We start from the raw sequence: 26,247 nt of genomic DNA, 5'->3' as shown, positions 1-26,247 counted from the left end.
AGATCAGCCTTAGACGGGTCCTTTTGCAAAACTCAGGTTTTTTTTTATCTAAAGATTCAGTTAGACAATCCAAACAAGACAATACGACATACCGAAGATTCAGTTAGGAATTTAATTTAACGAGAACTAGCCAATTATTTTGCTGCCTTCTAGAATAAGGTGAAATAAGTTGCCCCCTATATTTTTGGTTGGGCTTTAGAATAAAGATGGATAGGGACAGCTTATTCTAGAAGCTTAAAAAAGCCACCAAAAAACTGACCCTTTGTAGTCTTACTATCCAAATAAAACCCAGGAGAACACACACTTTCAAAATTAGGTAATACGACATATCCAGCACTCCGAGTAGGGATATGGAAAGCACAGCAGATGTAAATGTTGAGTTGATGCCTTCCAAGTTTTCTCAACATGGTACCTGACGACAAAAAGCAGAAACTAATAATGCAACAGTGTGTATATACTCCCTCCGTCCATAAATAAGTGACGTGGTTTTAGTTTAAATTTAAACTAAAACCACGTCACTTATTTATGGACAGAGGGAGTATATGATATACATCGGAGCCTCATTTCTGCTTCACTGCTGCTGCTGCATGATACTGCTCCAGTTCAGCATCAAGATCCGCAACAGAGGCCACAACACGGCTGCGATCATTCCCTCTGGCTGTACCCTGTCCCCGCCCACCACCGTCCTGGACAGCGTTTCCAGGATGAACGTTGCCTTGAAACATTCCTCTTTTGCCAGCACCGCCCTGACCACTGCCTCCAGAACGACCATTATTACCATGAAATAGCCCTCTCGGACCACCTCTCTGGTGTAGACTGCAAAAGGAGTACCAAACTAATGAGCGTGTGGTGTTAAAAGGCCTGCCTACTCCTTTTAAGGAGGGCGTTGCCTAGGGCGTCGACCTTGCCTTAGAGCAAGTACAATAAGGTACAGTCAGCAGGCTGTAAGAATTAAAATACTATATTTTTGCTGAGTTGGATGAGAGAAAAGAGGAAAGAGAAGAGAAGCGAGATCTTCGTGAAGAGCCAGCTCTAGCACGTGCTCCTAGGTACTTTGTGAGAATGAAAGGTGGACCATATATGATAAAAGTAGTACTATTTTATAGCTAACTATTGTACAAGCTAGCTATAAGACAGGCTATAAGACTGCTTATAGCGAGCAGTTGGCTATACTATTAACCATGCTCTTAGGCACCTTATGTACCTACCTAAGGTGTCCGCCTTAAGCTTTAAGGCATGCCTTAAGCTTTAAGGCATCTACTTAGGCATCCAGGTTGGCGCCCTAGTCCATAGGGAATCGTTTTCCACCCGCGCGCCGGCCGAACCGACGGGCCGGTCGTCCCCGCGCGGGCCCTTGCAACATTTTTCCACCCGCGCGTTTCGCTGGTCAATGGATGCAACATTTTTCGTCTAAATTTGTTGCAACCAGAGTCATTTTTGCTGCAAGCATTTCTTTTACTATTTTTTGTCCCAGTAAAAAAACTACATATACGTTTGGTTGCAACTTCATTTCGTCGGATTTTTCGTTACAATCGATGTTTTTTACTTTTGCTACAACCGTGTTATTTTTTGCTACAACCGACATCATGTTTTGCTGCAACCGTTCACTAAAAAAGTTGCATACACGTCATGTAAATATTTGCTACAACCGACGTTTGACTTTTGCTATCACGTACCATCAGCTTCGCTTTTTTGCTACGATCACGCAGATTTTTTTTTTGCTATAAATTTTGTTTTTTGTTGCAACCGTTGAAAAAATTGTTGCATCGCATCAAAATGTTGCATGCGGATCCAACAGTGCGGACGCGCGGGGGTTAGTGGATCATGTGGCCCGCGCGCGGCCGGCCGAAAGTTTGAACCGGCACGCGGGCGCAGATCACTCCCCTAGCCCATATTGGACGCCTTGAGCTTGCCAGGCAGGCAGGGGAGCAGTTTTAGTCGGGAAACAAAGATACTGTTGGCACCAACGGGTAAGAGAGAGAGAGAGAGAGAAACAGCCCCCAATCCACATGCACCTCCTCTGCAGCAGATCCTCTCCGGCAGATCCTCCCCCTCCTCTCCAATGGCTCCTCCTCCTCTCCAGCAGCCTCTCATCCTCCTCTGCAGCAGATCCTCTCCCTCCTCTGCAGCAGATCCTCCCCCTCCTCTCCAATGGCTCCTCCTCCTCCTCTCCAGCAGCCTCTCATCCTCCTCTCCAGCAGCTCCTCCTCCTCTCCAGTACAGCAACAACCAGTAACAGGCAACAGCAAGGGATCCTACCAAATTATACTATATTCTGCTGCTTAGGTTGCCTAGTTGCCTACCAAATTATACTATACTCTGCTGCTTAGATCTCTCTAAGGCATCCGCCTTGCATTATGCCTTGGCGCTTAGGCGGTGAGCCCCCCCCCCCCCCCCCCCCAGCGCCTTGCCTCGCCTTACCGCCTTAAAAACATTGGGCATGTGGATGGAACCAGTTCTGCTAATTGAAATAAGGAGGCACAACCCTTAACTCCACAATCAGCATTCTTCAGGCGCAGAAAACTCACGTTCAAACTTCATTTATGTGTGGTGAAACAGCCTCTGGACTACCATCACTGAGCAGGTGCCCCTGGGTCAAAATCATAAAAAACCTTCTTCCCAACATATAGGTTAACTTTCTTACATAATGCCAGTCCATGGGGGAATCAAGAGCACACTCGTGAATTGCACTCAAAACCCGCCGCCTCTCTGGCCTGCATGGGCAATGGCCCCAGGAGCGCCAAGCTCCGCGCAAAGAACAAGGGACCTAATGGACCTGATGCAGAGCATCCCGTATCAAACGCCACAACCTCCAAGTGAACCATTGACAAGGGCACGTGCTATCGCAACCGAGTTGACATCCTTCCTATATGAGCTCCCTATAATTGCATGTGAGACATGACTTCTCCCTAAACCTGATCATTCACCGGGCCGGGCCTCGTTCTGTCCGGGCTTTTCAAAGCCCAAAGCAAAAATCCCAAGCCCAGGCCCGCCTAGCCCGAAACACATGAACAGTTACTTTTTCAATAAAAAATATAATATTCGGCGTATTAAAATAATAAAATATATCTACATTTTGAGTAAAATATACATTTAGAATCATTTCGGGCTTTCGGACCGTGCTTTGGGCCAGAAAATGGAGCCTGAGCCCGGCCCGGAGGCCCGAGCTCCGGGACGGGCTGTCCATGCACAGGTCTACTTCTACCTCAAGCAGGAATGATATAGGTGTGATGAAATCAAGCATGGAAAGGCAAGGAATGAAGGCCAGGCTATGGAGTAGAAGACTGGACTCAGGAAGCAAAGAGTACCTACCTAGGGGCCAACCAGCCAACAACAGAAAAGTCAATGTTCGACTTAACCGAGCTCTCTGGATGAAGTCAGATAGTCCGACATAATCTATATCTATACTAATATTGTAAATTCTAAATTATTAAACATTAAATATTAAAAGGAGAATGATTTCATAGTTCTCTATACGTCACCCCTTAAAAAAATCGTTAATTTTATTTTAGCCAAGGTGGTATTAAATTGTATAGAGCTAGCGAGCGTTTGTCCCGTCATTGTCCGTTTTTATTTCTTCGTCCGTTTCCGTGCTCCTCTGCGTTAGTGCCACAATGGGCCCATAGTACGTAGACATTCTTACTAAAAGGGAAACTCTTTTGCCTAAAAAAACTGCAAGGTAAACTCTTCTGTATATATATTGGACGGAGGTGCATCACTACTTGACCAAGACTTTTGCATCGTGCAAGACACAAACACTAAGCACTATTTACCTATAAATCTAACTCCTCACGAGCTCCTTGTTAGAGTATATATCATATAGCCATGTACCTCTTCGTATTTATCCCATTGTATAAGGGGTTTTCTGCATATAGTCCACACCTGTACATATATATATATCGGCCTATGGTCTCATGGGAATACAAATTGCATATTTCCTAACATGGTATTAGAGCTAGGTTAATTTTTACACGCCGCAACTCGTGCTGTTGATCCGCTCCGCGCTGCCGCTCTGCTCCCTGGTTGTTGCTCGTCTCTGGCCGGCTCCTCCTCGTTCCCGTCGCCAGCTCATCCTCGTTCTGGTCAGGAAGCCGACTCCTCCTCGTGTCAGCGCCTGCTCTGTCAAAGACTCCCGTGGCCGCCTCGATCCCGTGGCTGCTTCGATCCCGTTGCCCCTGGCCTCGATCCCGTCGCCCCTGCAGTCAGTGTCGGCGCCAGTCCTTCGGCGACCCCAAGCCCCTCGCTAGTCCTCCGCCGCCGCTGCCCCATCCCGCCCTCCGCCGCAGCCGTCGATCTCGCTGTTGTCTGCCGCCCATCTCGCCCCACGTCGGCGCCAGATCGGGCTCTAGACGTGGCGGCTCAACACGCAGCCTCTAGATCCTGCTATCGACGCAGTTTCAGATTGAGGCACGAGGCAGATCGAGGCAGACTTGGTTTTTTTCGTTGACTGAGTTCCTTGGTTAAAAAAAATGTCTGCTGCATCGGGCTATGTTGTTGTTCCTCGTTGTCCAGTGATTTTTGATGGTACTAACTACAATGAGTTCATTGGCTTCATGCGCATTCACATGTGTGGCAGCCGTCTATGGGGCGTTCTTTCTGGCGAGGTCCATTGTCCGCCACGTCCGGTTCCTCCTGTGGCCCCCACTCCGCCGACGCCACCGGTTCTTCCCGCGGATGCTAATCAGGCTGCGAAGGATGCAGCTAAGCTTGTTGATGAGGCCGTTGTTCGTGCTTATGATGAGCAGGTTTTGACTTATGAGGAGGCTCTTCAGGCATATCATGGTGCTCTGTTTGTTTACACCCAGTGGCTTGATGATGATGCTCATGCTGCAGCTGTTCTCACTGCTAGTGTTCTGCCTTAGTTTGCTTCTGAGTTTCTGGGTCTTCCTACTGTCTTTGAGATGTGGACCTGTCTTCGTCAGCGCTATGAGCCCTCTGGTGATGCCTTATACCTCTCTGTGGTCCGTCAGGACCATGCTCTTCAGCAGGGTGACTTCACTGTTGATGATTTGTATGCACAGAGTTTTGCTATCTAGCGCCAGCTTGACTCTCTCCGCAGTGCTGGTTGTCGTACTTACCCGTGTTGCCAGGTTGTGCAGGCCAATTTGGAGTTTCATCGTGTCTACGAGTTCTTGTCTTGGCTCCGTAAGGAGTTTGAGCCCTGGCGTGCTCAGTTGTTTGCTCGTGGCCGTATTTCTCTCATGGAGGCGCTTTCTGAGATTCGTGCTGAGGAGACTCGCTTACGTGGCGCTGGTCTACTAGGGGTTCCCTCTGTGCTCGCTGCTTGAGCTCCCACTACGCCACATGTTGCACCGACTGCTCGCTCGAGTACTCCGCCACTCTTGCCAACTCCTACTGGCGGCTCGGGCCGCCCCCGTCCACATTGCGGCTACTGCAACCTGGATCGTCATGTCGAGTCTCAGTGCTTCCAGAAGAGCAAACACCTGCTTAAGGCGCGATCATCATCTTCAGGGACTTCGTCTACTACCTCGACATCTTCAGCCACTGCTTTGACTGAGCAGGATATTCTGAGACTTAAGCGTCTGCTCGCTGCTTCAGGTTCTTCCTCAACGGGTACTGCTGGTTCTGTGACTGATACTTCCCGCACTGAGCAACCACCTTCTACACACTCAGGTACATCCCCATGGGTTCTGGACTCCGGAGCTTCTTTCCATGTCTTCTCATTCTTCCACTCTGTCCTCTCTTCGATCGCTTGATTCTCCTGTTCATGTCCTCACTGCTGATGGTACTCCTCTTTCTGTTGTTAGTATTGGCAATCTTACCACTCCTTTTTCTGTCCCTGATGTTGCTCATGTTCCTCGACTTACCATGAATTTGTTTTCTGCTGGTCAACTTACTGATTCTAGTTGTCGCGTCATCCTTGATGTTGACTCTTGTTCTGTCCAGGACCGTCGTACGCACACTCTGGTGGGGCTGGCCCTCGCCGTCGTGATTCTCAGGGTCTTTGGGAGTTAAGTTGTCTTCATGTTCCTTCCGCTGCCACCACTATCGCCAGTTTCTCCGCTTCGGTCTCTGCTACCGGTTCCTTCCAGCAGTGGCATCATCGGCTTGGTCATCTTTCTGGTTCTCGTTTGTCGAGGTCTTCTGGGATCTGTCTCAGGAGATGTCTCTTTAGAATGTCAGGGTTGTCGTCTTGGCAAGCAGATTCAGTTACCATATTCACATAGTGAGTCAGTGTCTAAGCATCCTTTTGATTTAGTCCATTCTGATGTATGGGGTCCGGTTTCCTTCGCTTCGAAAGGGTGTCATAAATACTATATTATTTTCATAGATGATTTCTCCCGTTACACATGGCTTTATTTCATGACTTCTCGTAGTGAGGTGTTGTCTATTTATAAGCGTTTTGCTGTCATGGTTCACACTCGGTTCTCTTCGCCCATTCATGTGTTTCGTGCTAACTCCGCTGGCGAGTATATTTCTAACATGTTGTGTGGTGTCCTTGTTGAGCAAGGGACTCTTTCTCAATTCTCTTGTCCTGGTGCTCACGCTCAGAATGGCGTGGCTGAGCAAAAGCATCATCATCTTCTTGAGACGGCTCGTGCATTGATGATTGCTGCCTCTCTCCCACCTCATTTTTGAGGCTGAGGCCGTCTCCACCTCCACCTCTCTCATCAATCTACAACCTTCCGCTGCTCTACAGGATGGTGTTCCTTTCGAGCGTCTTTTTGATCATTCTCCCGATTATTCGATGCTTCGCTTGTTTGGTTGTGTTTGCTATGTTCTTCTTGCCCTCGCGAACGCACCAAACTGACCGCTCGGTCTGTTGAGTGGGTCTTCTTAGGCTATAGTGATGAGCATAAGGGCTATCGTTGTTGGGATCCTATCAATCGTCGGATGCGTATCTCTCGGGATGTGACTTTTGATGAGTCTCGTCCCTTCTACCCACGCCCATCTTCCTCGACCTTTTCAGTGGAGGATATCCCTTTCCTCACTTTTCCTGATACACATCTCACCCCCATCGAGCCTTTGTCTATTCGTTCTGCTACCTCCGCTTCTCCACCTCTTGCCTATTTGCCACCACCATCTCTCACGGTTTCCTCCCCTAGCATGTCACCGGATTCTGCACCTTCATCTCCGGTGACTTCTTCGTCTTCACCCCCCGATTCTACCTTGGCGATCCCTCCTTGCATTGTTCCATCTTTTCCTCAGTGTTACACTCGTCGTTCACGTCATGTGGATGCCTCTGCGGATGTGTCGTCATCCTCGTCTCAGCCTCCCTATGGCTTGCGTTCTCGTCCTCGTCCGCCTGTTGATCGCTTGGATTTCCCACCGTTGATCGCTTGGATTTCCCACCGTTCTTGAGCCGACTTCCTATCGTCAGGCTGTTGTTCATCCTGAATGGCAGTTTGCGATGGCAGAGGAGATTGCTGCTCTTGAACGGACTGGTACATGGGATCTTGTTTCCCTTCCCCCGGTGTCCGTCCCATCACTTGCAAGTGGGTCTACAAGGTTAAGACTCGCTTCGATGGTTCTCTTGAGCGTTATAAAGCTCGTCTTGTGGCTCGTGGCTTTCAGCAGGAGCATGGTCGTGATTACGACGAGACTTTTGCTCATGTGGCCCATATGACCACTATTTGTACACTTCTTGCCGTGGCCTCTGCCCGCCACTGGTCTGTATCTCAGCTTGATGTTAAGAATGCCTTTTTTAATGGTATTTATCCCATTGTATAAGGGGTTTTCTACATATAGTCCACACCTGTACATGTATATATATCGGCCTATGGCCTCATGGAAATAAAAGTTGCATATTTCCTAACACTCCTCAAAAAATTTCAAGAAAATAATCCCTGCCCTAGGCCGTCACGTGACAGCGGATCAGCACCTCGAAAGCCGCACATCAGCAACATTAGCGCCCGGGGATCTCTGAACTTCATCATCCCCGACAGCCAGCATGGGGCCGCTCCCTGCTAGCAACCCGGGAATGGGATCGAACTAGAAGCTCACGTGTAGCGCCGATTGGATCTCCATGGCTTCCCATCAGCGCCCGTTCCCGTAAAATCAGTTCACATGGTGCTCCTCGCCTCCTCCCCTGCTCTATTGCACGGTTCCACGAGTGGTCGTCGGATCCAGTGGAGGTCATCAGCTCCCGTCCCTCCTCTACAGAGTCAATGCCAAGACGACCAGCACGGCGACGAGGGCCCTCTGTGTGAACGCCATCCGGCCTCCTCTCCCACGTGAAGATAGGGCTTACCGAACTCCCGTATGTTTCCAATTGTAGCCAGATTTGGAAGTGGAAGGATGAATCGGCTATGTTTTGTTTGGACCTGCATGTAGTGCTATCAGCCAGGAAGGCCAGCTGCTAATGAGCACATCCTACCCGAGCTCCCATGAATGGCTTTCTCTCAGCACATGGCTGCACTGTCTTTGACATACCGATTTCACTTTGTAGTTCCAGGATAGTTGAGTAGCTCATCCTTGGGTGACATGAAAATTGCAGTTACTAATTGTCTGGGCATTACAGCATGCAGCGTCTAATTAATTAATTATCAAGGTGTACGACGCCAACATATCATTGTTATGCCTTCATTATCAACATGGAGATAGCACGTGAAACTCTATGATTTCTCAACCTGATGGGCAACTAACGACTCATCATAGTACTCTAATACATACAGGACCAAAGCTTCTGAGTAATTTCAACTGAATTAAAAGTTATTCTGCCCTTTATATATTTTTTTGTGAAATATGTACTTAACAAATTCATCTTAATTAAGGATTCATTCATGGCCCTGATTATCTGATGATTTAGTAATATAACATGTCGAGCCCATTATGAAAATCTGCAAGGTTGAAACCCCGAGCGAAGATCTGACGGGATGGCTCCGCTCCGCTCCCACCACCCCTCCCTAGCCTAGGTTAGCCCACCCCTACCCCGCCGCTGTCGATTCCCGCAGGCAGCGCTCCTCCTAGCCCCACCCCACCTCCATGGCGTCTCCCAGCGCCTCCCCTTCCCGCTCCGGCGACCGCGTCTCCTACGGCGAGCGCCGATGGGGCGAGTCCGACGGTGAGTCCTCCTCGGCGCACTCGTACAGCGAGGTCGCGCGCACGCCGGTGGCCCCGCTGTGCCTTGCTGCCGCCGAGCCGGCGACGCCCGACCCCGCAGCGGCCATGGCGACGGCTGCGGGCAAGCTCCCCGCCAAGGCCCGCCTGGGACCCCGCTCCGAGGTGCACCGCGTCGGACGCGAGGTCGTTGTGGACGCGGACGGGTTCCAGAAGCCCCGGCGCAAGTACCATCGCCGACCTCGCCGTGCGCCCGCGCAGTCCCTCCTCGGAGGAGGTTGCCAGCCTGTGCTTCCGCTACCTCGACCGCCGCCACAGGGTGCGGGACTGCACCAATGATGTCAGGTGCCGGCGGTGCCTCATCTCCGGCCATGTCTCCCGCGACTGCGAGACCCACCTGCGCGCCAGCCCTGCGCCCCAGCCCTCCGCTGCGCCGCGTACAGCACCCGCACGCCAGGCCATAGCCCCACCCCCTCCGGCCCCAACTCCGGCAGCGCCGATGGCCGCTCATTCCACTCGAGGAGCGCGCATCATCATGGCTCGCTCCATCGAGATGGAGGAGGTGGAGGTGGTGCTGTCCCGCGCCTTGGTGGCCACCATCGCGGGCACCAGGCCGCGCGTGACCCCGGAGGACGTCGCCGGCGAGATGTACCGCTCATTCCACTCGAGGAGGGCGACTTCACGGTCCACTCCCACCACCCCGAGGATTTCCTCATCATCTTCGGCTCCCAGCATTCCATGGACCGACTCCACGGCGACCACTCTGTGCGAGGGCTGCACTTCACCCTCACGCTTCGTCCCTGGAGCAAGCTCGCCCATGCCGGTTGCGGCGCGTTCGAGTACCGCTTTGAGCTCGAGCTCCGCGGTATTCCCGCCCATGCCTGGCACCTCGCAACGGCGGAGCATATCCTCGAACCAAGCGATGGATTGAGCGCCTCCACCCATGCACGAGTTCTCGCGCCGACCTCGGCGTGTTCCGCCTCTCTGGCCGCACCCATGACCCCAACCACATTCGCCGCTCCAGCGAGCTCGAGATCGTCGAGCTCATCCCTTCCGGCTCTACCTCCGTCGCGCCCTCTGTCCGCACGCTCATCTACCCCTTCACCGTCGTGCTCGCCCGCTCCGAGGTGGACAGAGCGGTGGCCCGTAGCGCGGGGGGTGGCGCAGACCCTGGCGACGGCAACGAAGGGGCTGGAACCGGCAACGACCCGGCCCCTGACCCAGGGCCTAGCCGCGCCCGCAAACGCCGCCGCAAAGACGCGCCGCCGGCTGGCCGTGCCGATGGCATGGCAATCGACTCCCTCGCCTGGCACACGGAAGGTCGTGCGCTTCGAGCTGACGGGGTGGCCATCTCCAACTGGCCCTCTGCTCGCTCTGCAGCGCCGCCGTCCGTACGCTACGCGGGGAAGAAGATGGCGGGCTGGCCCGGTCAGCATGGCGGGGCCCAGCACCCTCGTCGCGTTGCCAAAAGAGGAAAGCAGACCTGGCAACGAAAGGGGGCACCCCCTGTGGCTGCTCCTGCGAAAGCTAGCAAGCCAACAGAGGCCCGCCCGACAGGATCAGAGGCGCCGCCAGCTGGCGAACGCCCATTGGCCCCGAACCCACCCACGACTGTGGCCCGGACCAGCGATGGTTCAAACTGCATGTCGCCAAGCGCAGGGTCGAGCGGATTCACTGGGACCAGCCTTGCTGTGACCAACCAGTGCGCGCCTAGGGATCAGGAGGCCCCCCCTCCCTGCAGCGAGGTACCAGACTCCCAGCCAGCGGGGCCAATCCGCGCCCCTGGCATTGATCCTGTGTCGGGACAAAGCGGCGATTCGCCTGTGTCACGCCCTGCTGCCAGTTTGGAGGCTTCTGCAGACCGGTCCAGACGCAGCCTGGCGTGGGAGGACGGGACTACCGGTGCCTCTCCCGCCACACTGGCCGGTGCTGGCCCCGACGCAGACGGCCCATGTGAAGGCCCCGACGCAGAAAGCCCATGTGAAGGCCCAACTCCTACACCACCGCGGAGGCCCCTTGCGCTACTGGACCTGGAGCCCAGCCTTGTGGCCGAGACACCGCGCACGTCGTAGCCGATTGACGACGAGTCCACGCCCGCGTCGGCTAACCCAACGCCTGGCAGGTTCGCTTCGCCTCCTGTCACGATGCGTCGCACAGGGGTGCGGAAGACGAGGCATCGAGCGCTCACGCTGGGGGAGTTCCTCACGACCGCCACCAAGCACCTGAACGTTGCTCTCCCCGCGCCCGAGAGACGACCACGACATCGCCCACTGATCTTCTCCCACACCCAGCGTCGCGGCCGATCAGCCACCAAAGCTGCACAGTCAGCCGCTCCTCCAACCGCAGAGAGAAGGGCGCAGGTCCAAGTGCTGCGCACACTCGACATCATCGGGATAAACCAGAAGATCACGCAGGCCGAGATGCGTGCCTATGATGGGGTCTTCGGCACACCCATCCCCTTGACCGTGCTAGCAGCCATTGCTGCTCTGGTTGACCGGGAGATTCCACCTGGGCCTCGATGAGGCGTCGATCACCTCTGATCCCATCGTCGCCACTGTCGCGACTTAGCCCTGTCGCACCGCAAGGCCCGTCGATCTCGTGTCTATGGATCACGGCCTTCAGATAGTAGTGGCAAACGTGCGAGGCATGAACGCGCGCGCAGGTCGAGTATTAGGTCGCTCCTTGGCACAACAAATGCATCGGTTGTATGTCTGCAAGAAACAAAGATGGCATTGATTTGCTCGTCGACCGTCCTCGAGGCATTGGGATCAGAGTTCAACGATCACACGTACTTGCCCGCCGATGGGTCGAGAGGAGGCATCCTCCTAGCATGGAAAAGCAAAGTCGTGTCCATCACGGACCCTTTGTTCACCACAAACACCGTCTCCGCCAAGCTCTCTACCGAGACAAGGACCCCATGGAGGATCACCGTGGTATACGGACCACAAGACGACGCGGCAAAAATCGCGTTCATGCAGGAGCTCTGTGATGTGCGTGCAGACTGCACCGGGCCATGGATGGTGTGTGGGGATTTTAACCTCATATACAAAGACGAGGATAAGAACAATGGAAACCTAGACCGGCGCATGATGGGCCGCTTCCGACGCCTCATAAACGACCTGGCGCTCAAGGAGATCTACCTAAACGGGCGGCGCTATACCTGGTCCAGCGGGCAGTCACCGCCCACCCTGGTCCACTTGGATCGTGTGCTTTGCACATCCGACTGGGAGGACATGCACGGAGAATGCCACCTACGCTGCCTTGCGTCCGTTATATCGGACCACAGCCCGTTGCTCCTGGATTGCTCGCCACTGCCAAAAGGACACCCACGGTTCCATTTTGAAGATTTCTGGTTACGCCTCGACGGATTCCAGGAAACTGTGCAAGCTGCGTGGCATTCTGTCCACGACAACGACCCATTCCGACGCCTCGCGCTTCGCCTCCAAGCCACTGCACGCAGCCTGACTAGCTGGAGTGCACGCTCTGTTGGGATAGGCAGGGCGCTGTGCCTGCGCTTCGACGGTGCGCAAGAGACCCGGACCCTCACCCCCAGCGAGCAATGGCTGCACAAGCAGCTGAGGCTGGTCCACCTCGTCCTTGCTTCCCTTGAACGCTCCATCGCACGCCAACGGTCGCGCATCACCATGCTCCAGGACGGAGACGCCAACACCTCATTCTTCCACCGGCAATGCACCTACCGCCGGCAGAAGAACAGAATCCATAGCCTCAACGTTGATGACCGGATTCTCACGGATCAGACGGACATGGTGGAGGCGGCCTTCGAGCACTTTGACGCGCTGTTGGGCACGCCGGTGGAGCGTGACTGCGCGCTGGACCTTGAGCAGCTCATCGAGCCTCGCGACCTGCTCGACCTTGACGCGCCCTTTGGGGCCGACGAGATTTGGAGCGCCGTGAAGCGACGGCCGGCTCGGAAGGCGCCTGGCCCGGATGGATTCACTGCTGAATTCATCCGCGCCTGCTGGGATATCGTCCAGCAGGACTACGTCGACGTGTTCCAGCAGCTCTACGAGATGCGAGGGCGTGGATTTAGCCGGCTCAACAAGGCCCTCCTCACGCTGATACCGAAGCGACCTGATGCGAGCCGCCTGGGCGACTATCGCCCAATAAGCTTGATACACCTCATGGTGGATGAACAACACTGAGTTTGGAGAGATAAAAGCCATGTTGTGCTCTATTCTGGGCCTTCGTCAGGAAATCCGCCAACTGTAACTCGGAAGGCACATACTGAAGAGCAACAACTTGATCCTGCACAGCAGCGCGCACATAGAAAGCATCAACACCAATATGCTTGGTGAGCTCATGCTTCACAGGATCGCGCGCAATGCTAATGGCACCTGTACTGTCAGATAAGAGCAAAGTCGGTGTAGTGACAGAAACACCAAAATCCTGAAGTAACCATCGTAACCAAGTCACCTCTGCCGTCAAAAGAGCCATCGCTCGCAACTCAGCCTCTGCACTCAAACGGAAAACTGCAATCTGTTTCTTTGTCTTCCAGACAATGAGAGAACCACCAAGAAAAACACAGTAAGCAGAAAGTGAACGGCGATCTGAAGGATCACTAGCCCACGTAGCATCCGAATAGGCCTGAAGCTGTAAAGAACTGGAGCGAGGAAAGGATAGACGGTGAGAGATCGTGCCTCGAAGATATCGAAGAACACGGAGGAGATGACTATAGTGAACCGATGTGGGAGTAGAGACAAACTGACTCAGAATATGAACCGGATACGAGATATCCGGACGAGTGACAGCTAGATAAACAAGACTGCCAACAAGATGACAGTAGCGCGTCGGGTCAGGCAGGGGATCACCATCAGTAGCAGAGAGGTGAACATTGAGCTCCATAGGAGTCTCAACAATGCGCTCATCAGTAAGAGCAGCACGAGCAAGAAGATCCTGGATATACTTTTCCTGGGAAATAAAGAAGCCATCAGAGGTAGAAGAGACTTCAATCCCAAGAAAGTAGCAAAGAGGTCCAAGATCAGACATAAGAAACTGCTCACTAAGACGGGCCTTGACGAAGGCAATATACTCGGGGTCATCCCCAGTGATGACCATGTCATCAACATAGAGAAGAAGAAGAGTCTGACCACGAGGAGAAAGGTGAATAAACAATGCTGGATCATGAACACTGGGTGAAAAACCAGCGGCAGTCACCACAGAGGCAAAACGCTCAAACGAGGCGCGGGGGGCTTGCTTAAGGCCATAGAGAGAGCGATGAAGACGACATACCATGCCATCAGGAACAGAATACCCAGGTGGAGGCTGCATGTACACCTCCTCACGCAGCTCACCATTAAGAAAAGCATTCTTAACATCAAGCTGAGAGATAGACCAGTGACGTGTAGAGGCCACGGCAAGAAGTGTACGAACAGTGGTCATATGAGCCACATGAGCAAAAGTCTCGTCATAATCACGACCATGATCCTGCTGAAAACCACGAGCCACAAGACGAGCTTTGTGACGCTCAAGAGAACCATCGGAGCGAGTCTTAACCTTGGAGACCCACTTACAAGTGATGGGACGGACTCCGGGAGGAAGGGAAACAAGATCCCACGTACCAGTGCGTTCAAGAGCAGCAATCTCCTCAGCCATCGCAAACTGCCATTCAGGATGAACAACAGTCTGATGATAAGTAGTCGGCTGAAGAACAGCAGCGCCAGCGGTGGAAAATCCAAAGCGATCATCAGGCGGACGAGGACGAGAACGCAAGCCATAAGTAGGCTGAGACGAGGATGACGACAGATCCACAGAGGCATCCACAGAACGTGAACGACGAGTGTAACACTGAGGAAAAGATGGAACAATGGAAGGAGGAATCGCCAAAATAGAATCGGGGAGTGGCGACAAAGAAGTCACCGGAGATGAAGGTGTAGAATCCGGTGACATGCTAGACGAGGAGACCGTAGAAGATGGTGGCGACAAATCGACTAGAGGTGGAGAAGCAGGGGGAGCGGAACGAGTAGGCAAAGGCTCGACGTGTGTGATAGGTGTGTCAAGAAAAGTGAGAAAAGAGATATCCTCCATTGAAAAAGTCGAGGAAGATGGGTGTGGGTAGAAGGGACGAGACTCATCAAAAGTCACATCCCGAGAGATACGCATCCGACGACCGATAGGATCCCAACAACGATAGCCCTTATGCTCATCACTATAGCCTAAGAAGACACACTCAACAGATTGAGCTGTCAGTTTGGTGCGTTCGCGGGGGGCAAGAAGAACATAGCAAACACAACCAAACAAGCGAAGCATCGAATAATCGGGAGAACGATCAAAAAGACGCTCGAAAGGAACACCACCATGTAGGGCAGCTGAAGGCTGGAAATTGATGAGATAGGTGGAGGTGGAGACGGCTTCAGCCCAAAAATGAGGCGGGAGAGAGGCAGCAATCATCAATGCACGAGACGCCTCAAGAAGATGACGATGCTTGCGCTCAGCAACGCCATTCTGAGCGTGAGCACCAGGACAAGAGAATTGAGAGAGAGTCCCTTGCTCAGCAAGAACACCAGGCAACATCTTAGAGATATATTCGCCAGCGGAGTCAGCACGGAACACACGAGTGGGAGATAAATGGATAACACCTCACTACGAGAATTCATGAAATAAAGCCATGTGTAACGAGACAAGTCATCTATGAAAATAATATAGTATTTATGACCCCCTTTCGAAGCGAAGGGAGCCGGACCCCATACATCAGAACGAACTAAATCAAAAGGACGCTTAGACACTGACTCACTATGTGGATATGGTAACTGAATCTGCTTGGCAAGACAACAACCCTGACACTCTAAAGAGGCATCTCCTGAGACAGACCCCGGAAGACCTCGACGAACTAACGACGACAAACGAGAACCACAGAGATGACCAAGTCGATGATGCCACTGCTGGAAGGAACCAGTAGCCGAGGCGACCAAAGCGGAAGAACTGGCGATAGAGTGGGCAGCGGAAGGAACATGAAGCCAGTCCAACCCCCAAAGACCCTCAGAATCACGGCGGCGAGGACCAGCCCCAACCAGAGTGTGCGTGCGACGATCCTTGACAGAACAAGAGTCAAGGTCAAGGATGACACGACAACCAGAATCAGCAAGTTGACCATCGGAAAACAGATTCATGGTAAGTCGAGGAACATGAGCAACATCAGGAACAGAATAAGGAGTGGTAAGATTGCCTCTACTAACGACGGAAAGGGGAGTACCATCAGCGGTGAGGACATGAATAGGAGAATCAAGCGATCGAAGAGAGGACGGAGTGGAAGAATTAGAAGTCATATGAAAGGAAGCTCCAGAGTCCAGAACCCATGGGGATGTACCTGACTGTGTAGAAGGTGGTTGCTCAGTGCGGGAAGCCTCAGTCACAGAACCAGCAGTACCCGTCGAGGAAGAACCTGAAGCAGCGAGCAGACGCTCAAGTCTCAGAATATCCTGCTCAGTCAAAGCGATGGCTGAAGCTGTCGAAGTAGATGACGAAGTCGCTGTAGATGATGATCGCGCCTTGCGCAAGTGTTTCTTCTTCGTGTAGCAGTGGGACTCAATATGACCATCATTGTTGCAGTAGGCACAATGTGGACGTAGGCGTCCGGAGCCTCCAGAAGGAGTGGGCAAGAGCGGCGGAGCACTCGAGCGAGAAGGGGTCGGTGCAGCAGGTGGCGTAGAAAAAGTCCGAGCAGCGAGCACCGAGGGAACCTCCAGCAAACCAGCACCACGTAAGCGAGTCTCCTCAGCACGAATCTCAGAAAGTGCCTCCATGAGAGAAATACGGCCACGAGCAAACAACTGAGCACGCCGGGGCTCAAACTCCTTACGGAGCCGAGACAGGAACTCGTAGACGCGATGAAACTCAAAGTCGGCCTGGACAGCCTAGCAACAGAGGCAAGTGCGACAACCAGCACTGCGGAGAGAATCAAGCTGGCGCCAGATAGCAAAACTCTGTGCATAGAAGTCATCAACAGTAGAGTCACCCTGCTGAAGAGCATGCTCCTGACGAACCATAGAGAGGTAGAAGGCATCACCAGAGGGCTCATAGCGCTGACGAAGGCGAGTCCACATCTCAAACAGAGTAGGAAGGCCCAGAAACTCAGAGGCAAACTGAGGCAGAACGCTAGCATTGAGAACAGTTGCAGCACGAGCATCATCATCAAGCCACTGGGTGTAAGCAGACAGAGCGCCATGATACGTCTGAAGAGCCTCCTCATAAGCCAAAACCTTCTCATCATAAGCACAGATGGCGACCTCATCAGCAAGCTTAGCCTCATCCTTTGCGGTCTGAGGAGCATCCGCAGGAAGAGACGGTGGGGTCGGCGGAGTGGGAGCCACAGGAGGAACCGGACGTGGCGGACAACAGACCTCGCCAGAGAGAACTCCCCAGAGACGGATGCCACGCATGTGAATGCGCATGAAGCCGGTGAACTCGGTGTAGTTAGTACCATCAAAGATCACCGAACAGCGGGGGACAGCAACATAGCCAGATGCAGTAGACATTTTTTTTAGGGAAGGAAATCAGTGGGATCGGAAACCGCGACTGGGGTGGAACCGCGAGATCCGTGACAGACCGATCTGGAGGCTGCATCGGATAGTGGATCCCTGGGGCGAGGCGGGAGGGAGTCCCGTCGAACAGATCGATCTGGAGGACCGCGTCGGTGTGAACCTCTGCTGCACGGTTGGTGGAGCGGGGCAGGAAGGGGTCCCGCGCGAGAAGATGGTGGCGACTTGATCGATCTGGAGGCCGACCCTTGGGGCGCGGTTGGTGGAGCGGGGCGGGAAGGAGTCCCGCGCGAGGGAGCCGCCTGGAGCCTGCCGCGGGATTGGAGCCGCCTGGACCCGCCGCCTGGAGCCTGCCACGGGATTGAAGCCGCCTGGAGCCTGCCGCGCGAGTCTGGAGCCGCCTGGACCGGGAACCGCCGCGAGTTTAGAGCGAGGACCAGATCGAGGCTGCAGCGGGGAGAGATCGAGGCAGCAGGGAAGAAGAGACGGGATCGGCGGCGGCTGTGCGAGGAATTAGATCGGGAGGAGCACAAGTTGCGCGTGCTAAGAAAACCTAGGCTCTAATACCATGTTAGGGATAAGCAACTTGTATTCCCATGAGGCCATAGGCCAGTATATATACACGTACAGGTGGACTATATGCAGGAAACCCCTTATATATTTGGATAAATACAAAAGGGTACATGACTTATATTATAACTCTAACAATAATTAAGGAGAACTCGAAGCTTTGGATCAAGTTGCTCCACACCGACAAGTCAATGAAGTTGAAGATGATCAAATCTTTTGCGACAACGACTCAAGTCCCACAAGAGTCGTCTCCAAGATCTTGACACTTCAATAACAAAATGACGATGATCAAAGATGCCATATCTTCCAACATCAAACGAGGAATCGAAGGAAGATCCATCAAGGTCATCATTGATGGTGGTAGTTGGCACAATTTGGCAAGTGAAGAACTATGCTCCAAGTTGCATCTTACAAAGAAGCGCAATCCTCATCCATACAAGGTCCAATGGCTTAGTGACTCCAACACTATCAAAGCGGAGCACACAGTTGAAGTCAACATAACATGGTCTCAATGACCGTTTGCCATCTTCCACTGGGCCATCCTTGGCAATTCGACCATGGTGTCATGCACAATGAGTGAACCAATCATTATAGCTTCAAATGGAAGGGCAAAAAATACGTGCCTCAGCCCATGATCAAGAAGATATGTAATCATTAGCTAGTTATCCCCAGGCGGGTCTGGCCAGGGCAGGGGTATGGACGCCATTTGCTCTTCTCTAAAGCCTTAAGGCATTTGTATGATTTCCCTGTCAAAGGTATATCCGCTTCTGTTATATGAGTTATATCTTGGTCGTATGACCCTTGTATGGTATTCATTCATTAAACTGACTCTCCGGGGTTGTATATGTATGTTCTTGTGGATCTGTATTGGAATTATGTTGTGATACTTGCTTTCCACCCACATGGCGTGCACCGTCTTAGGATCATCTGCATATTGTCGGTCCTGGGTGCTACACAAGGTTGTTGCCTCGGCATATGTCTAGCATCCACTCTTTACACACATACCCCTTCACAGTCCTCTGGGGCCACTACCCCGCCATACTCCACCTGCAAGTAGGCTGCACAGACGCATGACCTGACCGCCTCGTAACCCAAGCCACACCAGACGGTCGCCAGTGGCCCCCAAAGGCCATCCCGACAAACATGCCAAATCAAATCCAAGAGTCACACCGGCCAAGTCGACACAGACCACCACTCAATCAGCATCAAGCCATTGATCGTCTTCGTCCTGTCACCGTCTTTGTTGTCCCGAAATTCGATCCCGCTGCTGCGAAAGCACCGCACCATCTCCCGAGACCACCGCCCAAGCATCCAACACCCAAGTCCACTCCTGGCCTGGACCACTCAAGCGCATGCCTCGTTTCCAGCAGCATCTAATCATTGATATTCAAAAAGCAGCAAACTTATGTTCTTTATTTTACCTTTTCCGTATCTCCAGTGTGCACCTAAGATATACCGCAACATTCTCGGTTTCTCATTTTATGTTACCGGTAAGTCCTCCCATCAAAGAGGGGCAGAGTTGCTGCATGCACAAACATGAACAGTTTTAAGCTGGAAACTGCATGCACAATGTGCCTGATTGTCAGAACATGCTGAACTATAGCATAATATTTCGCTTCGCATTTTTTGGTAGCAAACAAAAGCCCTATATTACCGATTGCAATCATCACCACATTATTAGATCATTTAGACTGAACAGCCTAACTCTGTGAATGCTATTACTCAGCAGCAGTAGTAGGGGCACCTACTCAGTGTGGCTACACGATCACGGAGAATAATGATCAGAAGTGTTACCAACAAAACAATTTGACATATTGACAAACATAAACAAGTGTACTGGAATCTAAATTTCTACTTCTCAAACTTGGCTACTCTTCCATTTGGCCAGATGTAGGTTCAGGACACAACTTAACCAATTTGATGCATTAAAAATGACAGATTGCTTCAAAGGATTAGAAAAACATCAAGAGGTGTAGTGTAAGAGAATGTCATTTTATGAGCGAAAAGGATAATCCCATTCTTTGACAATGATTAAACCATATATATAAGAAACCAAATAAAAAAGCTAACCTGTTTGGAGTTGCATTGTAGTTAGAAGAAGCGCTGTTGTACATCAAAGGTTCTGTCGGGTGTGGCTCGGTCTTATTTCCAATGAGCTCTATCTTCATTGGCTTCCCATCAAGCAGAACACCATTATATCTCTCAATAGCATCCAAAGCATCTACTTTTCTTGCAAAGACAACTTCCGCACTTCCCTAACAAGAAAACAGTCAAGAAAGATGTGTGGTGTACAAACGATGATATAAGATACTTAGAGAAGACATTGCTCAACAATCTACCTGAGACTTCCCATCCTTATCATAGTTAACAGAATAACGTTTGAGCTCACCAATCTCTGAAAAGAGTTCCTGACAAGAAAAAGGAAAAAACAAAGCACATCGGCTACAATCTCACATAACAAAAAAGTAATGTATTGAAAGAATACAAGTTATGTGTTGTTCGCTTTCATCAAAAATTCATAATACTTCTTTACTTCTCATGATGAGTAATATCACTTTGGGCCATGTATTATGGGACTTGGATTACTTTGAAGGACAAAAAAACTGGGAGTATGGTATTTGTATAAATATATGACAAATTCACAATGAACCATGTTTAGAATAATGGACATTATCGCACTGACTCGCAATTGATCAGGCCTATATGGTCACACTAAACATGGTTCAATGCTACATAATGGTACAAGTATGCATGGTTCAAAGTGCAACGATTTCATTAAGTGGTTCAGAGTGACTCAACCTTTTTTTTATAAAGAGTATATATTAACATCACGAAGATACCAATTACACCCAGCCTCTGCAACAACGCAATGCCCTAATGGCATGACGGATGCACACAGCCTAAAAAAACAAAGAAGAAGCTAAAAAGGAAAAGTCCCGCTACAAAGATTCAGTACTTGCAGCAGCAGCACAACCACCACCAAGACAAACACATGACGTCCAAGTACTCCAAAAATGACGCCTCCAAGAAGGAAACAGTGCACTAGCACCGTCGTCGCCCGATTGTAAATCTTGGGCTTTCACCCTGGAGATAATCCCCACTCTCAAAACAATGTCTCCAACAAGGCCATTGACACGCACAACCAATTAAGGCCAGACCTTGGATTTTCACCCTAAAAGGTAGGACCTTGAACTTCACCAGTGATGTCGCCCCCACTTACATACCACTGCTACAAATTCCGAAACTCCAAGCAAATTCCTCAATGGCGTAAGCTACAATCACCATTACTAGTTCTTCAATCTCGGCTTTCCTGACATTCTCCGCCTTTGACATCACCATAGAGGAAAGTATCTCTTGATGGAAACAAATAGCAGAGCTTCGCGCCTCTCCCTCCGTAATGGAGTGGGCACGACCGAATTCCACCCGATCCAGCAATCTCCAGGCATAACACGCACATGGGAGTTTGCCGACGGAGAGTTCCGGAACCTGCCACTCCGACCAGATCAGAAGTACGAGCATCTGGCAGATCTTCGTCTTGGCGCAAGAGGAACCTTAGGACCGCCACCTTTATTCAATCAACCCAACAGAACTCGCCATTGTCGTAGGTTCCGCGCCGCCGCCTTCAATCAACACCGTACGTCCGCCCCCCTCAGCCCATCGACGCCACCCTGCATCTCGTCGACAGTCGCCGCGCATGGCCAAGCGTCGCCGCCTCGCTTCCAGACCACCCCGACACAAAGGGAATCCAGAACGATGCACCAGCCCAGCCGCCCGTCTTCAACAGCCATGACTTGGCCACCACCACTGCCACCTTCGACGGCAGCGGTCAATGAATGTTGACGCAGCAGCCGAACGGAGAGAGGGGGCATCACCAGATTGGATCTGGTCCGAACAGGCCGCGCGCAGGGATGCATCGGAGCGCCGCCTTCACGGATCCGGCTGAGAGGGGGCGAGGTCCATCACCAGAGACGAAGGCCGCGCGGGAGGAACAGAGATGATGGTGGACGGGCTCCCGGCCAGATCCATGAGTGGCGGGGAGGAGGCTCCCACGTGAGGGAAAGGAACCACCCCGCCGCCGCCATCCCTGGGCGCGGCGGGCTTCGCCGGCCGGCCCTCCGGCAGCGGCGCAGAGGGAAGCGGTGGTGGCCTAGGCGGTGGCGCTGGTTTCCCCCGTGTCGCCAGATGCGGGCGACGTGGGGGCCGAGAAGCTATTTGGTCTCTCAACTTTTATAATATCCATGCTGCAGTTGGGCCCATAGTTTTTATCACAATATAAACATGCCATGGTAAACTCGCAAAAATATAATTGTATATTTGTGATCAATCTGCTTGTACAATCTTGTGTGACCCACTCTATATATTCAAATATATAGGTTTACTATTCTACAACTTCCATAACCTGACTGTAAAGGAAGTACAATAGATCGAGTCAAGGCAGGACACATTGTTATTGGAAGGCAGTGCAAAAATAGTTGTAGAATAAGTATTATGCAACCGGTTGCAGAATAGTAGTACTACCTCCGTCCAAGTGTATAGGGCATACACGTAGTTCTAGGTTGTCAATTTAACTAACCAAATATATATTATATGCGATAAAAATTACATATTCATAAACTACATTCCCACATGAATCTAATGATATATTATTTATTATATATAATACATATTTATGTAGTCAAATTAACGATCTAGAACGGTGGTGAGAACTCGTTTGGAGGGAGTACATGAGCTCAATCTGTCACATGAAATTATGAAATCTGTGGACCCACAATCATGGCGATTAAGATATGGTCTCTCAAAGAATACTTTACACACTTTACGCTAAAATACTTTACACTAAAGATATGGTCAAGACCATATTCCAACACTGAAAATTTGTATGAAATTCAGAGAGCAAGCAGGATTAAGCCGCTCAGATCTGGGTTTCTACATGGAAAGCAAGAAGGTACGTACAGCACGCCACAGGCATCTATTTTGTCGCTCCACTATATTGCCTTGGTATTACTTGATCCTCGCATGACCTACTTGTTTGTGTAGAAGCCTTGTTCAACCTGCCTTGCAGTAGTATGCATGCTTAGGATTTATGCTTTACCATCTTACCCTCCTGCTGTTACCTTGGGTTATTACACTGTTAAGCTGGCTCGGATACACTCTGTTATTATGATGCTATGTGTGCAATATGAGATAGCAAGTTAGGAAGGTAACTTTGGGAGACCAAGTTGAGGGTATGGTGTTTTGTTCCATCAGAGCTGACCTAGGACCCGAGATCTTGGGCACTTAGGTTCAAGAATGAGCGCCATAACCACATGCGGGAGTGGTTTATGCCCCCCCCCCCCCACCCCACCTCCCCACCCACCCACCCCACCGACGGGTACTCAAAATTGTAGACTCTTCCAGGAGCCACACGCTGGTTTTACTTTTGTTTCTTCCATTCGGAACCACTAGGTGGTTGACCACAGTTAGGGGCTACAACCCCTAATGGTTCACAAACTGTGGACCGGCAGAAGGCTGACCTCAGTTCAAGGTAACAGTCAACCCTGAGTTCCTAACGGCTTCCTCACGGTTGAGTCCTAACTCGAAGAGCCGGTCGGACAGTTGATTTGGGTGTTGACTCGACGGGTGGCTTTCTGGTCTAGGATGTAGCTAAGGCAGCGTCGTGTCAGTTTCAAATCTTTCGGTTCATACCTATAATGGGCCAACAACTAGTTTTGACGGGCATGTGTGTGGGTACATTGGTGCAACCCTGCAGGGATAAATCTATTCAGATAGCCGTGTCCATGGTTATGATGACTTGAGTCGGTCGACTTGATCACAGCACAACTTCAACTTGTAATCTCTATAACTTGCCCAACCTTAATATTGTTAGTTAATAGAGTCGCACAACTTCAACTAATTAATAGAAGTTGCCAAGTAAGTGCCTTGGGGATTTTCTTCGTGGGTGACCGAAGGGGAATGCAAGGCTTTGTGATGTGTGGCGATAAGATAGAAGCTCGGTATGAGCGCGAACTGCGCGAACTGTGGAGTTGTATTGCACCACGATTAGCGTAGTTAGTTCTTATACGCTCTCATTCCTTGTACCTGATAGACGCAAGATGTAGTCTGTCTCTATAGGTGCTAGTGCTTGCCACCGCTAAACCCGTTACCACCTTTGATACCTGATGTATAAATAGTGTCTCAGGTAAGTCTCACAAGTACAGCTGACTACCCACCTTGCTTAATTTACAATTTTACCCGCCAATCCAGCCGACAACAATTTAGGAAGCAGGTTTGATGATGGATAACATTAGCTGGTTATCCCATACTCTTTTACCTGGATTGCCACCAATCCAGCCAGCAACGACTCGGGAAGCGGGTTTGACGATGGACGACGTTAGTTATCCCACATGCAGCGGCCTGGGCAGCGATATGGACGCCTTTGCTTATGTTTAAGCCTTCCTAAGGCAATTTGTATTCTTACATGTCTAAGGTATATTCGCTTCTGTTGTATGAGTTCTATCTTGATCGAAAAGCCCTGTTATATTCATTCGTTGAATTTGACTCTTTGAAGTTCTTGTATATGTTGTTGTTGTCGATTATTTCGCTATCTGTGTTGTGATACCGACTGTCCTGCCACACGGCATGCACGTTTCCAACGTGTGCGTTTTGTGAAGGTAAGCACCTTAGGATCGATATTATGCGAAGGCTAGTGGAGGATGCTAGATCTTGAGATCCTCCCCCCCTTTGTGTCCACGTAGAGGCCTCTTGACTCATACGTGAGTTTCACGCGCCGTCGCTCTCTTCCGGTTGCACCTGTTGACTTGTCTTCCCCGTCACACGTGAGAGGGGGTGTTACAGTATATGTGGATTGCACTAGCCCTTTCCATAAGTTCGGACTTTTGGTGTTTCTGTCACTACACCGACTCTGCTCTTATCTGACAGTACAGGTGCTATTAGCATTGCGCGTGATCCCGTGAAGCATGAGCTCACCAAGCATATATATCAGCCTATGGCCTCATGGGAATACAAGTTGCTTATTCCTAACACTGCATAGTGTCGATACCGGAGTGTTATAGAAACTCCTTAACTCAGTGATATCAGTGGGAGCGGGCCAGTTTTGGACAGTCTGAATTTTAACATGATCAGTTGATACCCCTTCAGCGGCAATCAAATGACCCAGGATCAGCCTGAATGAATCTCCTTTCATACCCAGTCAGCGCTAGAAAGCTCCTCAACTCAGTGACATTAGTGGGAGCAGGCCAGTTCTGCACAGCCTGGATTTTAACAAGATCAGTTGACACCCCTTCAGTAACCACATGACAGAGGTATTCCACCTAAGTTTGTCCAAATGGACACAATGAATTTAGCAAATAGTTTGTTGCTTCTGAGAATGGAGTACACAGCAGCTAAATGTTTCAAGTCCTCAGTCGTTGAGGAGCTGTAGATGAGTACATCATAAAAGGAAACAACTACAAAATTTCCTAAGATAAGGTGCCAGCAAAAAATTCGTCGAGGATTGAAAGGTTGCTGGTGCACTAGTAAGGCCAAAAGGCATTACAATATATATTCATAAGTCCCATGTGAGTTGAAAATGTAGTTTTGGCAATATCCCCATGTTTCATCCTTATTTGGAAATACCCGCTCCTAAGATCAATTTTGGAAAATAGCTCCTTGTAGTTCATCCAGGAGATCTTCAATTACAGGAATTGGATATTTATTTTTCACAGTTCGATGCATGAAAGGGCAGGCTCGGCCCTTGCTTATTCGAAAGATGCTACTAGCTACCACAACTTGGTACGTATGGTGGGAGAGAAGGCAAAGGTGCCGGCACGGTCGGCGCAAGCTATTCTGGCCCTGTGCATCAACTACGCTAGATCAAGGAAGAAACCGAGTGGCATCACTCAACATAGCAGGGAGAAGCTGCCAACCTGAATTATACAGTGATATTGCAGCAAGAAGCTGTGGCATGTTGTGCGTTGATTCTGCACCTATGGCTGAGCCTCATGCTCTCAGGGACGGTTTGCAATTGGCAGGAGATATGGCATGTAATAGTATTGTTGTTCAGTCGCCTGGAGGTTGTGGAGACCATGCGATCAGGCAATTCAATAGGCCAAACAGCAGCAGTTTATGAAGAATGCACATTCTTATGTCATAGTATCGCTAGGGACTGTCAGGCTGCGAGTGA

General features: G+C 50.9%; 1 protein-coding gene across 4 annotated transcripts in view; it reads right to left on the bottom strand.

Annotated features, from left to right (window-relative positions):
- Positions 1-89: 89 nt before the first annotated feature.
- The window catches only part of LOC123426174 (THO complex subunit 4A-like), a 35,837-nt gene continuing 9,679 nt past the window's right edge, over positions 90-26,247 (bottom strand). For 2 of the 4 annotated variants that reach the window (XM_045109948.1, XM_045109950.1), the window contains 4 exons: positions 20,426-20,494; positions 20,157-20,341; positions 552-816; positions 90-457 (listed from right to left, as the gene is read on the bottom strand). In XM_045109948.1, the coding sequence (XP_044965883.1) occupies positions 561-816; positions 20,157-20,341; positions 20,426-20,494 (510 nt within the window). In that variant the 3' untranslated portion in view covers positions 90-457; positions 552-560. Of the gene's footprint in view, positions 458-551; positions 817-19,508; positions 19,609-20,156; positions 20,342-20,425; positions 20,495-26,247 lie in introns of those variants that run through there. The other 2 variants (XM_045109949.1, XM_045109951.1) reach the window with 2 other exon arrangements.

The sequence above is a fragment of the Hordeum vulgare genome, chromosome 2H (genome assembly GCF_904849725.1).
Source record: "Hordeum vulgare subsp. vulgare chromosome 2H, MorexV3_pseudomolecules_assembly, whole genome shotgun sequence".
Classification (NCBI taxonomy): Eukaryota; Viridiplantae; Streptophyta; class Magnoliopsida; order Poales; family Poaceae; genus Hordeum; species Hordeum vulgare.
This window is presented reverse-complemented; position numbering and strand designations above follow the sequence as displayed.